At 40.1% G+C, this 12,500-nt stretch overlaps 3 protein-coding genes across 3 annotated transcripts in view; 1 reads left to right on the plus strand and 2 right to left on the minus strand.

The window, feature by feature from the left end:
* The window catches only part of LOC138016519 (uncharacterized), a 51,241-nt gene that overhangs the window by 7,254 nt on the left and 31,487 nt on the right, over positions 1 to 12,500 (plus strand). The gene's annotated exons all lie outside the window — the stretch shown is intronic.
* Positions 3,079 to 5,595, minus strand: LOC138016521 (uncharacterized). Its single transcript, XM_068863684.1, has one exon. The coding sequence runs from the start codon at positions 4,898 to 4,900 to the stop codon at positions 3,605 to 3,607; it is 1,296 nt and encodes a 431-aa protein (XP_068719785.1). The 5' UTR covers positions 4,901 to 5,595; the 3' UTR covers positions 3,079 to 3,604.
* Positions 6,251 to 7,702, minus strand: LOC138016523 (cyclo(L-leucyl-L-leucyl) synthase-like). The gene is made up of 2 exons (XM_068863687.1): positions 7,422 to 7,702; positions 6,251 to 7,307 (listed from the first exon to the last, which is right to left on the minus strand). Exons 1-2 carry the CDS (start codon positions 7,578 to 7,580, stop codon positions 6,759 to 6,761), a joined length of 708 nt encoding a protein of 235 aa, XP_068719788.1. The 5' UTR covers positions 7,581 to 7,702; the 3' UTR covers positions 6,251 to 6,758.

The following is a 12,500-nucleotide window of genomic DNA, read 5'->3' on the forward strand; positions in this document are numbered from 1 at the left end:
CACCTTCTATAACAGTACTTATCGACTGTGGCTTGGGGCATGGGCTCTGTCCTACATATTGGAAATTTGCTAATGTAACACCGATTCACAAAAAGACAAACGAGACATTGCTCGTAACTAAGTATAGGCCAATTTCTCTGTTACCAGTAATATCGAAACTCCTGGAACGCCTTGTCGACACTCAACTGATCATTCATATTAGTGAACAGATTTATCCTTTCCAACATGGATTCCTGGGAGGGAAATCTTGTGTATCGCAACTGCTTCAAGTTTTTCATGAAATTGGAAAGGCATCGGACTCTGGCCTTGAAACTGATATTGTATACCTTGACTTTGCGAAGGCATTTGATTCAGTTTGCCATCAAAGGCTTATATCCAAACTCAAATGGTTTCGAATTGACGGTTCTCTTCTGCGCTGGTTTGAAAGCTATCTCACTGGTCGTATGCAGCGTATAATGTCCTAAATGGTTCCTCCTCCAGTTGGAATGTTGTCAAATCCGGTGTTCCTCAAGGGTCCCTATTGGGACCAACTCTGTTCCTGTTATACATCAATGACATGCCTCAAGTAATTAAGCATTGTAAATTGGCGATGTTTGCTAATGATTTAAAATGCACCTGAATAGCTTGCAAAATTGGCCCACCGGTAATGACATTTTTTCCAACCATCTAAATGTGGCAACCTCAGGATAACGAGAAAAAGGCAAAGCTGCAAAAGGTAATATAGGTTAATGGATGAGAAACTTAAAATTGTCTCTTCCGCAAAAGACCTTGGCGTCACTGTCTCGAAGGACTTGAAGTGGCCTGCACACATTGCTCAAATGGTTGCAAAATCAAATAGAATGCTGGGATTTCTCAAAAAGGAACTGCTCGGGTGAACTCAAGAAGGATTCCCTGAAGCTCCTTTATGTCTCCCTTGTGCGCTCTAACCTGAACTACGCTTCACAGCTTTGGGTGCCACAATCTCCCACATTGATGCTTCTTCTTTTCGACTTCCACAGTACCTGTCTGCAACCCTGGAAAATGTCCAGCGTAAGGCGTTGTCTATAATCTGGCCTGGTGTTCGTTATGAAATAGCACTTGCTAGCGCAGGCCTTCCACTCGCTTCATTGCGGGCATTGTGCCAGATCATCCCTTGTAACCCCCTCATAAACAGCAGATTAATAGATATACCTGCCCATTACTCGCTTAGATCTGGTGGTCAGCATCGTCTTCGCCCCCTTAGGGACTGATAGATTCAGCAGATTTGTAACAATCAAGTTTAAGCCTGGATAAATTTTATTATTATGTGTATTGGATTAGTGTCTAGCTCACTTAACCTGCAATTCAGTTGCCAAAACTGCAATAGGTTTGAATAAACTATTTATTTATTTATTTATTTATTTATTTATTTATAAGTAGAAAATATCCAAAGGAGAGCTACACAAATTTTATTTGCAAGAACTCTAATCTCCTATACAAGCTAGGACAGACTTTTGAACCTTAACCACCTACCTATTAACTATTGGCTGGAATATCTTGATTTATTATTTTTCTATAAGTGTATTTATGGACATATTGGTCAGTGGGTGCCACTGAATAAGTGCTATTGAGGTATTGTTTTAGATGTCGCTCAATGAAGACGGAGGTCGTCAGCCAACCGTCTGAAACCATAGGCAGCCCAAGTTCGCGTCACTTGAGAGACTGTAATAAATAATTACTAGTGGGAAGATGGCCTTTGAGTGCAAGCGGTGTTGCGTTACTGGCAGCCGTTGAGAATTTAAACGCTTTATAGATCGTTTTCACGTGACGTCATCATTTTCAAAAATCCAAAACTAAAGAGCCACGAAAGTTTTTATCCTCATCAGGCATAAGAGGCGGTAAATTTGTATCCATTTGCAATTTTAAAGCTCAATAGCGTGCTTCGTTTGCAAACCAGAGAATTTTGAATTTCTGAGTTATAGCGGTGCGTGACACGAGGCGACGATCGAGTTTATTGAGAAATATATATTTATCTCATGGTTTTGAGCCTTTTTAGAATTTAAAGCATTAGGAAAAGTGCTTAGGTAAATAGCTGTTTGTTCAGGACAGATGATCACTCGCCTAGGTAGCCAAAGTAAGTAACAGATGTTGACACTATTTTCCGGCCGCCATATTGGTGCACCACAGATGTACACCAACATGGCGTTTTCATACTGGCCTCTGTAAATTTCTGCGAAACATTTCGACGAATATCTGAAGTTTGGGGAAACGCACAGGCCTAAAACTTGGAGAAGTGTCTTCTTCATTTATCTTCTACAACATCACGAATTCTTGACTTTTTCCACTGGATGGTTTTCGACTTATTTTTTTATTGCGTGACAGTGAAAACGATCTATAAGACTTTGTACGGGAAATAAAATACCGTCGATTTTGAAGCCTAAAAAACGCTCAATTTAACGTTCATTCAATAAAATGAATAAAAGTGACTCACGTCTGGTATATTCTTGTGCCTTTTGGAGCTTATTTTACCGTTTCGGGAATTCGGTGTTTTCACTGTTGTAAGACGAAGTCAAGGCCCCACACTAAGATTTCGACCGTAGTCAGCTCAGAGGCGGTTTGAGACTCGAAAATCCATCCCAGCCGCGATTTTTTCACGCAAAGCTAAAGCCCCATCATTTGCGAACCTCGATGAATGTTTCGTCGTCAAAAATCCCCACGCACTTGGCTGGAAATGAGCATTTTCTGCTTCCGATTCCACGATAGCTGATGAATTTAACAGCTGCTGATAACCGAAGTGGACACGGAGCTTGGGTCCGAGGTCAAATTAACTCCACCCGATTAGGTGAGGTACAGTCATTTTATGTACAACACTTACCCCATCCCCACAGCGGTTTCTCGAACAGCTCCATGGTTACGAGTGCCGCTGTGGGGATGGGGTAAGTGTTGTACATGAAATGACTGTACCTCATCGGGTACGCGGCTGGGATGGATTTTCGAGTCGCAAACCGCCTCTGACCTGACTACGGTCGAAATCTTAGTGTGCAGCTTTGACTTTATCTTACAAGCAGTGAAAACACGGAATTCCCGAAACGGTACAATAAGCTCCAAAAGGCACAAGAATATACCAGAGGTGAGTCATTTTTATTCATTTTATTGAATGAACGTTAAATTGAGCGTTTTTTAGGCTTCATAATCGAGGGTATTATATTTCCCGTACAAAGTCTTATAACGTGTTAAATTCTCAACGGCTGTCTCTAGTGACGGGAGCTTGGGCTGCCTATGCTATAACTAGCGACCTTCGCCTTCAAATCTCCACACAGAAGCTTTATCGTAAGGTTTCATCGGCACTTGAAGTGTTATTGTCGGCATAATATATCATATGATGATTCATTTACAGTCTATTCACAATCGGTCGGTTAGTGGCTTGTTAGGGCATATAATAAGAAATATTAAGAGCACCTTTTTTCGACGTTTTGATGTATTATCAAATATGAAAATTCGTAGACTGTCAAAGTTGTCAGAAGAGTTGAGTTTGGAATATTTGATTAACAATAACATTTTTTTAATTCACGGCAAAATTTAAATGAGAGGTCGCTACTCAAAAGTACTATGCCCTCAGAAAAAAGGTAAAAGAGTTAACGCTATTTTAGTGACTATCCCGAGCCACAAGGACTTCAAAAACGTAGTCGACAAGGAACACATTTGCGCCCATGCCCAGTAGAATTCCTAACTGCAAAAACATGTAGCCAATGTTCGTCGCTAGGCTTTCCTCGAGTTTGTTGCCTGATATTCCAGGAGCCAGAAGCATCATCCCAGCACATAAGCCGTACCCATTGATGAGTCCCAGAAGACCGACCGTTAGATAAGCCACCCAGTTTTCTTGCAAGCCGGCGTAACATGGCTCAAAGTAGATTAACAAGATCGGTATGGCTATGACAAGTTGAACCAGACAATTACAAAGGATTGAAGTTTTGTTGTAGATAATTCCGAAGATGGGCAAGTTTTTACCGATAGCATCTGCTACGGAATAGCAGCCGAAGAGGACGACGACAAACCATCCCGTCTTGTCGCCGGTCTTCGGAGCGTTGGTCTTGATTGGAGGTGTTGTACTATGGTTTGTGTTGGTAGGATGTTCACCGGATGAGCAATTGTAGTTTCCGTGAAACTGTGAAGTGATTCCTGGAAACAAGGAATTGGATATGACTAGCGTAAGGCAAATTGTTGTGATTGCAGCCCAGTTCTTTCGTATAACCTCTTTGCGTGAAACGTGTATCAATTCCGTCTTCTTACTAATCAGTGGGGCGGTTTCCAGGGTGTTGACTACCCTCCCCTTCCTGAGGATATACATCCGCAGAATGGGTAACAAACAGCAGGCCAAGAGGATTATAAGGTCCACCAAAGCAACAAACAAGTAACCGCTGAGTCGAAACCCGCGATCTCTGTCTTTAAGGTGCTCAAACGAACCCTTGGAAATACAACGAATCACAAAAGTCGCTGCGAAAGCGCATACACCTCCAGACTGAGCAGCGTGGATTCCGAATTTCGGGAAGTGCTCGCCAACAAAACTGTAGAGAGCACCTCCGCCGACATTTTGTACAACAGTGGCCGCAAATATGACAGCCAAGATAACGCCAAATCTTGCGGGTGTCTTCATCACATCGATAGGTACGATAACTACTTCAACGACCAGCAACAGTGCCGAAATGATCTGTGTGATGACCAGTACAGTCAAGTGGCTCGACTTGGGTTGGAAAGTTACTGTTAAGAACGAGCCCAATGTTGCTCCCACACCGACAACTACGCCAATGTACACTTCAGGTTTGTAGTTTTCAGGAAAGAAATAATTAAAGTAATCCACGGCATTAAAGCTAAAAAATACAGCGCTTTGGACAGAGGCACCGAGAAACCAGCAGGTCAAATAGAGTTTCCACGGAATTGACATTTCGCCGATGAATTATAGATGACTGCTGAAGCAAGAAAGAAACTGTATTCAGTGCGAATCGATATACAGCTGCAATTGACTGTTCACATATCCATTAACGCTTGAAAAGCAAAAGAAAAATGCGTATATTTTCCGAGAATCACATGACCTGTAAGAAAGTTCGCCCACACGATGCAACTGACATCAACCAATTAAATACAGATTATGGGCGGAAGCTACAGGCCACATGATCCCTTGATTCTCGGAAAATATATATTGAGTTTATACTTGTCTTCCAAAAATTCTGCTGAATGATTTGATTACTGGAACTACGCTGCAACGCTGCTGCATCAACAATATTTGTTTCTGGAAACATCCGGAGGGAATTATTTCCCAGAAAGAACAGAGAGACGCAAAAATAACTTTCCCGTAATGTATGATATCATTTAAGAACTTATCACAACTTTGTTTTTTAACAAATCTTAAAAGGCGATAGCAAGAAAAAGGAGAAATTTTGCAAAGCGGAAACATACCTTCAGCAAGAAGGGTTTGTGTGAAACTAGCGAACTTGTCACGCGGGTTTTTAGGTATTCCCTCAACTCCTAACCTTCGGTTAGTGAGTGAAACAAAGAAATTCAGTTGTATCAAATGACATGATTTACGTTTCGAGCAAACAGTTTGCTCTTACGAAGGGCTAACGATCAGCTTTCCAATTTCCTCTGTTCCCCTCCAGTGCCCTTTCGGCATTATACGATCCCAAACAACTAAATTTCCTATTCATCTTTAAATGTACGAAATACTAGAGGAAATTAAACTGACTAATAATTATTTTCCAAGAAAGTTTGTCACATAATATCAGTGCTTTTAAAGTCTCGAGTGAACAAACTACGTCTCTACCAGTTTCAGATTTCCATGTATATAAAAAAATTCTTTTAACATTGTACATAAAGTGAAACAACCTTTTGTTGACTGGTAGCTAAGCCGGGGGACTAAAACGGCAACTTTTATCTGAGAAACGGGTCTGTTTTGACTGATAGCTGAGAGATTTCGAGTTTATGTTAGCTCAGATGGTCGATGGGTGAATTTTCGACAGAGCCAACAAATGGCACGCAGAAGCTTCCTTCGAAACGGTAGCTTTTAAGTAAAATTATAAGTGGAAAAAGGCAAACATGGCTGACTTCATGTGGTCAATAAAAAAAGTTCAGATTGAGCGAAATTTGGGAAACGAAGGAATATCGCGTCAGACAGCTTCCAGGAAATTTAAAAATGAAGCCGGGAATTTGTTTACATGTATTTGTCAACTTTCAGGAAAGGCAATGAACTGGTGCAAAGACTCAAGTTCGATTCCTTGATAAATGATGTACATTGAGGTCAAACAAAACGTTTAATCTGTCCCTAAAATTTATTTTGCTTCAGCTTAATAAGGAAGAAATCAAATTAGCGACTTTTTAGATATAAAACAAGAGACCCTTATACGTTAGATGTTTCATATAAGCAGTTCGAATGCAATGCATCTCACGTGTTCTCCCTTAATTGAAAATTTATCAATATTGAATGATTCCGTCCTCTCTTGACATAGAATTTGCGATTTCATGAGTAAATATCAAAGAAACGGAGAATTAGAGAAGAAGCAGTCGCTGATCGAATGGACCGGCGAAAAACAACTCCATACGCGTCCTCTCCCTTAAGCAGCACGAGTAACGCTTCACGACACCGTGCTCCGCATTCTTTTTCGCTGCACAGTTTAAGGTATGATAAGTTTAAGGTATTTGAATATGTACAGAGAGTATCAGATCATTCAAAGAAAAAACAATTACACTGATTCCTTAAAAACGAAAAAATAAAAATAAAACAAACGAAAACGACGTAACATTGCTAATTATTGAGGAAGGATAACAAATCCTAGAAAAGGCTTTACTTTGTCGTCGTAAGCACCATTCATGTAATTTTCTAGTACTGGCCATGAACGGTGGTACACAACGACAAATTCTCGACAACTTTCATAAATTTTAGGAACTGCTTCAAGAAAGGCAAGTTCTTTCAATAAATATTTCTCTCCCTCTTGTAGATCAAGTGCATTCCCGTCTTCATTTTCCTTGTTGGAGCTTTCTCCAGCTTTTTCTCGGCCTCTTTGGAGGCATCTCAAGGCCATCTCCGTGGACTGGCTGATGTCGGTTCTAAATCCTTCGTTCGCTTGGTACAGCAGCTGGATGCGTGTGTAGGCTTCAAGGTATTTCGGACACGTTTCTACTTCTTCCGTCCAGCTGATATAACTATAAGAACCATCAGAAAATCCACTGCTTTTAATCGCTGCATCGCATTTGTTCTTCAAGCGGTTGGCTTTGACACGAGCCGATTTCTCCGGGTTTTTCGATCCTACCGCCCGAAAATTATGCTCCGATATCTTGTCTGGAATGAAGACGAGTACCTGGAGAGTAACAATAATCGTTGTTAATTTATACAGTAAATTAAAACGATCGCGGAAACTTGCTCACTCCAGATAAACACAATTTAAAGTTGAGTGTAATAGGCGGTGTCTTACCTTATCTGTACTCTGTCTTGCAAACTCAAAAAGTCGCTCCAAAACATCCGAACGATAGTAATACGGATTGCCAGGGCTTATACCTAGAAGCAGTGTTCTTCTATTTCGCAGGAATTTCTTTCCATTAACAACAGCTTGAGAGATTTCAGTGCGCGACATTCTGCGTAGAAACAGGTCAGGTAATTTACTCTACCGATGTTAAATTCATCCAATATATTTATGATTTAGGAATCCACACCCCAGCAATCCCTCTTCGGGTCATTGTACACCACTTTTCTTTTATTTGTTCAACGAAATCACGAGATTTTTGTTTTCTAATTGGTTAACGTGAGTCATGATAGCTGTTTATTATTAGAAAATAATTAGCAATTCTGACAGGAGTTAACTGACGCTTCTTTTTAGAGAAACACTCTTCCTGTTTTCCAGGAAATCCCCCATAAATTGGTACGATGCTTTCTATATTGGAATCTTGATCTCGTGATTTCCTTATGATCAGTTAAATTCCTTGAGAGGAAAAGAATTTTTCGTTGGTATTCGGCAGGCAGCGTCATCATTCTACGTGTACGACTGACCAGTCTTAGTAGTGTACGACGTTTAGCAAAACATGTTGGAAAATCGCGGCAGACCGGACAGTATGTGTGATTCTTTTGCACTGTTCTTAATATCGTCCACGCTATTACTCAGCCCACTGTTCTATAAACTACTTCAGGTGAGTGGAGTGTGTCAAATTTCAACGTTTCAGTAAAAGATATAGTTTAGGTCACCCTTAGTAAATCAAGGGAGAAATGTAATATTCGGTCGTGACTCGGGAATACTGGGAAAAAATCCTACTGTTTCTTATAGGATTCGAACCAATGACTTCCGGGGTACTTGCTCGGATGCTCTATCATAGACTTATGGGAGGCTATAACTGAAAAACGAGGTTCATGTGGCAATTCATGGTCCTGCTACGACTGAAATTCTCAAAATGACGCATTCTTGTAATCGAAGAATATTAACCCCAAAATATATATGAAGAGATGTTATGTTTTCGATGGTTCCACGAGTTTCCTACAGCACCGCCGGTGATAGCACATTCGAACTATTAATTGGAAGGTTAATAATCGTTTTATCTTATTCTCCTAAAAGGAACACTATGAGTATTATCGAAGCTGATTATTGGTGGATAGATGAAGCAGCAAGGCCATGAATGACTTGCACAGAGAGATTAGTGGGCCTAAAGAACCGTAAATTCAGTTTTGTCCAACCACTTGATAAAGGTCTAATTGTCTGCATTATGAAAAGATAATATATACCTTAGTACTGAAAGCACGGCCTTTGTGATTTCATGCGCAAATGATTTAACTTTCATGTCTTTTGGATAAGGACTTTAAACTTTTAGCCTCGTCTCGCAATACTTTTGTGAATCAAAATTAAACCCCGATAGAAACTTAAGTATGCAACAAGTAGGATGCAAATATTTTTCGCCCTATAGTTTTTCCATGTTTAAAGCCTGCGAAGAAACATTGATAACTTTCAAGTCCATCTATTAGATGAACTTAACTACCAATTCAGTATAATCGGAATCACAGAAACAAAAATTACAAATTCATCCGGGCTGGATTTGAAATGTCCGGAGGAAATATCGTTGGTGAAAAAGTGTTGACGGGCCTGCCCGACTGCTGCCGTTCGCAAACGATTCTAAAATCTGTGCCTTCACAGTTTAGCTCTGACTAAAGTGTCTTTTAACGACTTTCCTTTGCGATATGATCGTATGGGTGGCTCCTTAAATACTTCTCTAAAGTACGGTTGGTTTTGAATAAGGTGCCATTTCCCCATTAATATATTCTTGAGGTTAGGTATGGCCGGGTGGTATTGTGTAACAAAAGGCAATATTTTCTTTTCTGTGCCGTTGTTTTTGTTTTCAAGTGACCTCTCTCTATCCGTGAAGTTAACTTCAGATAGGAATTTTTCTGAAAATTTATTTGGGTATCCCCTATTCTTTAAACTCGTGTTTTGAAACTCTGCATGTTATTATTAAACGTCACGACTGACGAATTTGTTCTTAGGAGGCGTAGCGCTTCTCCTTTAATGAATCCTTTCTTAACGCCTGGTGGATGGCACGAATAAAAACTCGTGTATTGAAAGGTCTCTGTCCGTTTGTAATGTGTTTGCACATCAAGGGTGGATTCTCTATTTAATCTCTCGCCTTTGTACACTTTCTTGTCTAAGAATGTAATTTTTGAGTCTGATACTTCAGCCGTAAATTTGATTGTATCGTGGTAGTTGTTTGCCCTTTGCACAAAATTTTCTATATTGTCTTCGCTTGTGTGCCACACACAGAAGACATCGTCAATGTATCTCTTCCAAACTAGCGGTTTAATTTTGCTCTTGCTGATAATGCCTTTTTCTATTTTTGCCATGAAAACATTAGCAAAAACCACGGCCATTTTGGTTCCCATTGTCCGTGGGTTTGCAAATAATGTCGCCCATTGAATTGGAACGAATTCTCTGTAAGTATCAGGCAAAGCATTTGCCTCAAAAACTTAGTAGGGATTGGTAAATGGTTTTGATAGAAGTCTTCGTACGCTTTGCATACAGTAGTGATCCCTTCCTCTTGAAGTATATTTGTGTATAAGTTAGTTACGTCCATTGAGACAAGGATTGCGTTCTTTGGCAGTTTCGTTTTCTCGATGAAGTTTATAAAGTCTGTTGAATCTTTCAGATAAGATTCTTGTTGTTGCGCTATCGGCTGTATGAGGCGGTCAACGAAGCTTGAAATTTCTGTAGGGCCGTCACACCCAGATATTATAGGTCTACCTACTAGTGTAGGCTTGTGAGTCTTTGTTAATGTATAGAATTCTGGAATTCTCGGTTGGTTTGGTGTTTGGGAGAGCCATTTCGCTGTCATTTCGTCAATGTGGTTTTCTGTGAGCATACACGTTATTATTTGTTTTATTTTCGCAGCTGTTTCGTCAGCCATCGGTTTATCTAAGGGCCTGTAGTTGTCAAGATCGTTCAACAGAACTTGCCCCTCTGTTATTTTTTCTTTTTTGCTCATTATTACGGTTGTGGTTCCTTTGTCGGCTTTCACAATGATAGTTTTGTCACGTTATAGGTCCTTCAATGCACGCCTTTCACCGGGTGATAGGTTGTCCTTCGGCCTCTTTGTAGGAATGTTTGCTAGTTCAAATTTTACCTCTTCTAGGAAGGTTTCTAAGGCCACTGATTGTTGGACCCGTGGTTCCCACGTTGATTTAACGTAGAATGGGTGTTGTTTGTTTTCGTTCCCTTGAAAGATGTATTGGAGGCGCATTCGTCTTGGGAAAAGGTTAAAATCTCTTAAAAGGTTGCGCCTTATTAAGTCTTCATTTGTCACGGGTGTTGGAATAAACTTTAGACCCCTTGATAGCAAGGTTGTCTGTTCATCTGTAAATTGTTTATCTGATAGGTTCTTGATATGCTGTATATGCGTGACTCAATTGCTTTTTGAAAGCGCTTTTTATCTTTCTCCCTTTTTCTATGTTTCCTTTTGCGATTTTTTAACGTTTTATTTGGGTTGGTTTGACCATTGTTTCTCGTTTCTGAGGAGGCAGAGAATGCACACATAAGATTTAACTTCTTTATTGTTTGCTTGTGCCCTCAGATTTACAAGAAGCTTGTCGACCTCGTTAATTCCACGGCTAATTTAACATCACTCTGTTTTGAGCTATTTGAATCTGTAGCCAGTGGTTTTACATTCTTGTTAGATTCTCGTTTTCGTGTTTTGGCTTGTTCTAGTTTTCTGAGCTTTGATGTAAGCCTTTCTACGCGCCTGTGGTGAAATTTCACCAGCGCTCCCACAAAATCATGTTCCGCCCTCTTTCTAATCGAACTTATATCCGACTTAAAATCTTCATCGGGCATGATGTTTGCCTTTACATTGTATCTAAGGCTTTTAGGGCATGTGCCCTTGTCGAGATGAGCTTGTAAGAGTCCGATAGAGTTTTTTGATTTATCTATTTTCTCCGTTATGGAGACATGTTCCTCGTCTTGACGGGCTTTTTTCGTTTCGATATTTCCGTGTCTTTTTCTGTTGTAATCTCGAGGTCGTTTAGTTCCTCTTGCTTGGTTGTCACTTGTTTTGTTGATGTTGCTTATGTTGCTTTCTTTGCCTTTGTGTGGCATGGTCTTTCTAGTCTCTTACCACAAAGTATAAAATTCGCGATTATTCCAACTTATCAGAAGAATGCTGACTGTGTTGGCCTTTCTGAAGAAACTGTGCCTGCTGGGTCTTGGTTCTGCAAAGACTGTGATCATTAGTTATTGGTATCTATGAAATGGAGTGTTATGACTAACGTTGTCCTAAAAATAAACTGGCATTGTTAAAATTTCATTCTACGGCCTTGTGAATTTTTCAAGGACAAATCCATCAGGAAAATCTTCAGTTCCCCCAGGGGGTGGGGCATTTTCTGCTATTTCCTGCAAAATACTTCTCCATACATTGAAAACTAATCCCCACCTATATCCCGGGTGGGAAAGGGGGGGGGGGTTGGGGTTTAATTTGACTGGTGCATTATTGACGATGTCTTGGAAACTGATTGGGATAACTCAATGACATCCGGATCTGTAGACAAATTTTTCTCTTCCTTTTATAATAAGAAGACCTTAAAGAAACAAGGCTAAACAATTCTCCAAGCCATGGATAACTAAGGGTCTACGTAAATCTATCAAAATAAAGAATAGAATGTTTTGCTCAGGAGATATCTCGCAATATAAGCCGTATAGGAATAGAATTGTTAGTCTTTCTCATCTAAACAAAAGATTGTTTTATGAAGCTTACTTCACTACAAATCTAAAAAATATGAAAAAAACATTGCAGCCGTTCTTTGTGTGGTCACGCAACGCTCCTTCTCCACAAAAAGAGTAGCGTTGCGTGACCACACAAAGAACCGCTACCAAGGAGACTGATGAATTATTGAACAAACAGCGAAATAGAAAACAAGTATCAGCCCTTCAACGCCCAAATAACTCTGGAGTAACACAAAATTCGCCTGAAATAACCCATGATATCTTTAACCATTACTTTGCATCAATCGGATCAAGGCTTGCACGTAATAT

This window comes from Montipora capricornis, chromosome 9 (assembly GCF_036669925.1).
Source record: "Montipora capricornis isolate CH-2021 chromosome 9, ASM3666992v2, whole genome shotgun sequence".
In the NCBI taxonomy this organism is placed as follows: domain Eukaryota; kingdom Metazoa; phylum Cnidaria; class Anthozoa; order Scleractinia; family Acroporidae; genus Montipora; species Montipora capricornis.

Coding starts and splice junctions, on each gene's coding strand:
- LOC138016521 (XM_068863684.1), bottom strand. CDS start 4,900: ATGTCAATTCCGTGGAAACTCTATTTGACCTGCTGGTTTCTCGGTGCC.
- LOC138016523 (XM_068863687.1), bottom strand. CDS start 7,580: ATGTCGCGCACTGAAATCTCTCAAGCTGTTGTTAATGGAAAGAAATTC. Junction 7,308..7,421: donor CAAGACAGAGTACAGATAAG/GTAAGACACCGC, acceptor GTTACTCTCCAG/GTACTCGTCTTCATTCCAGA.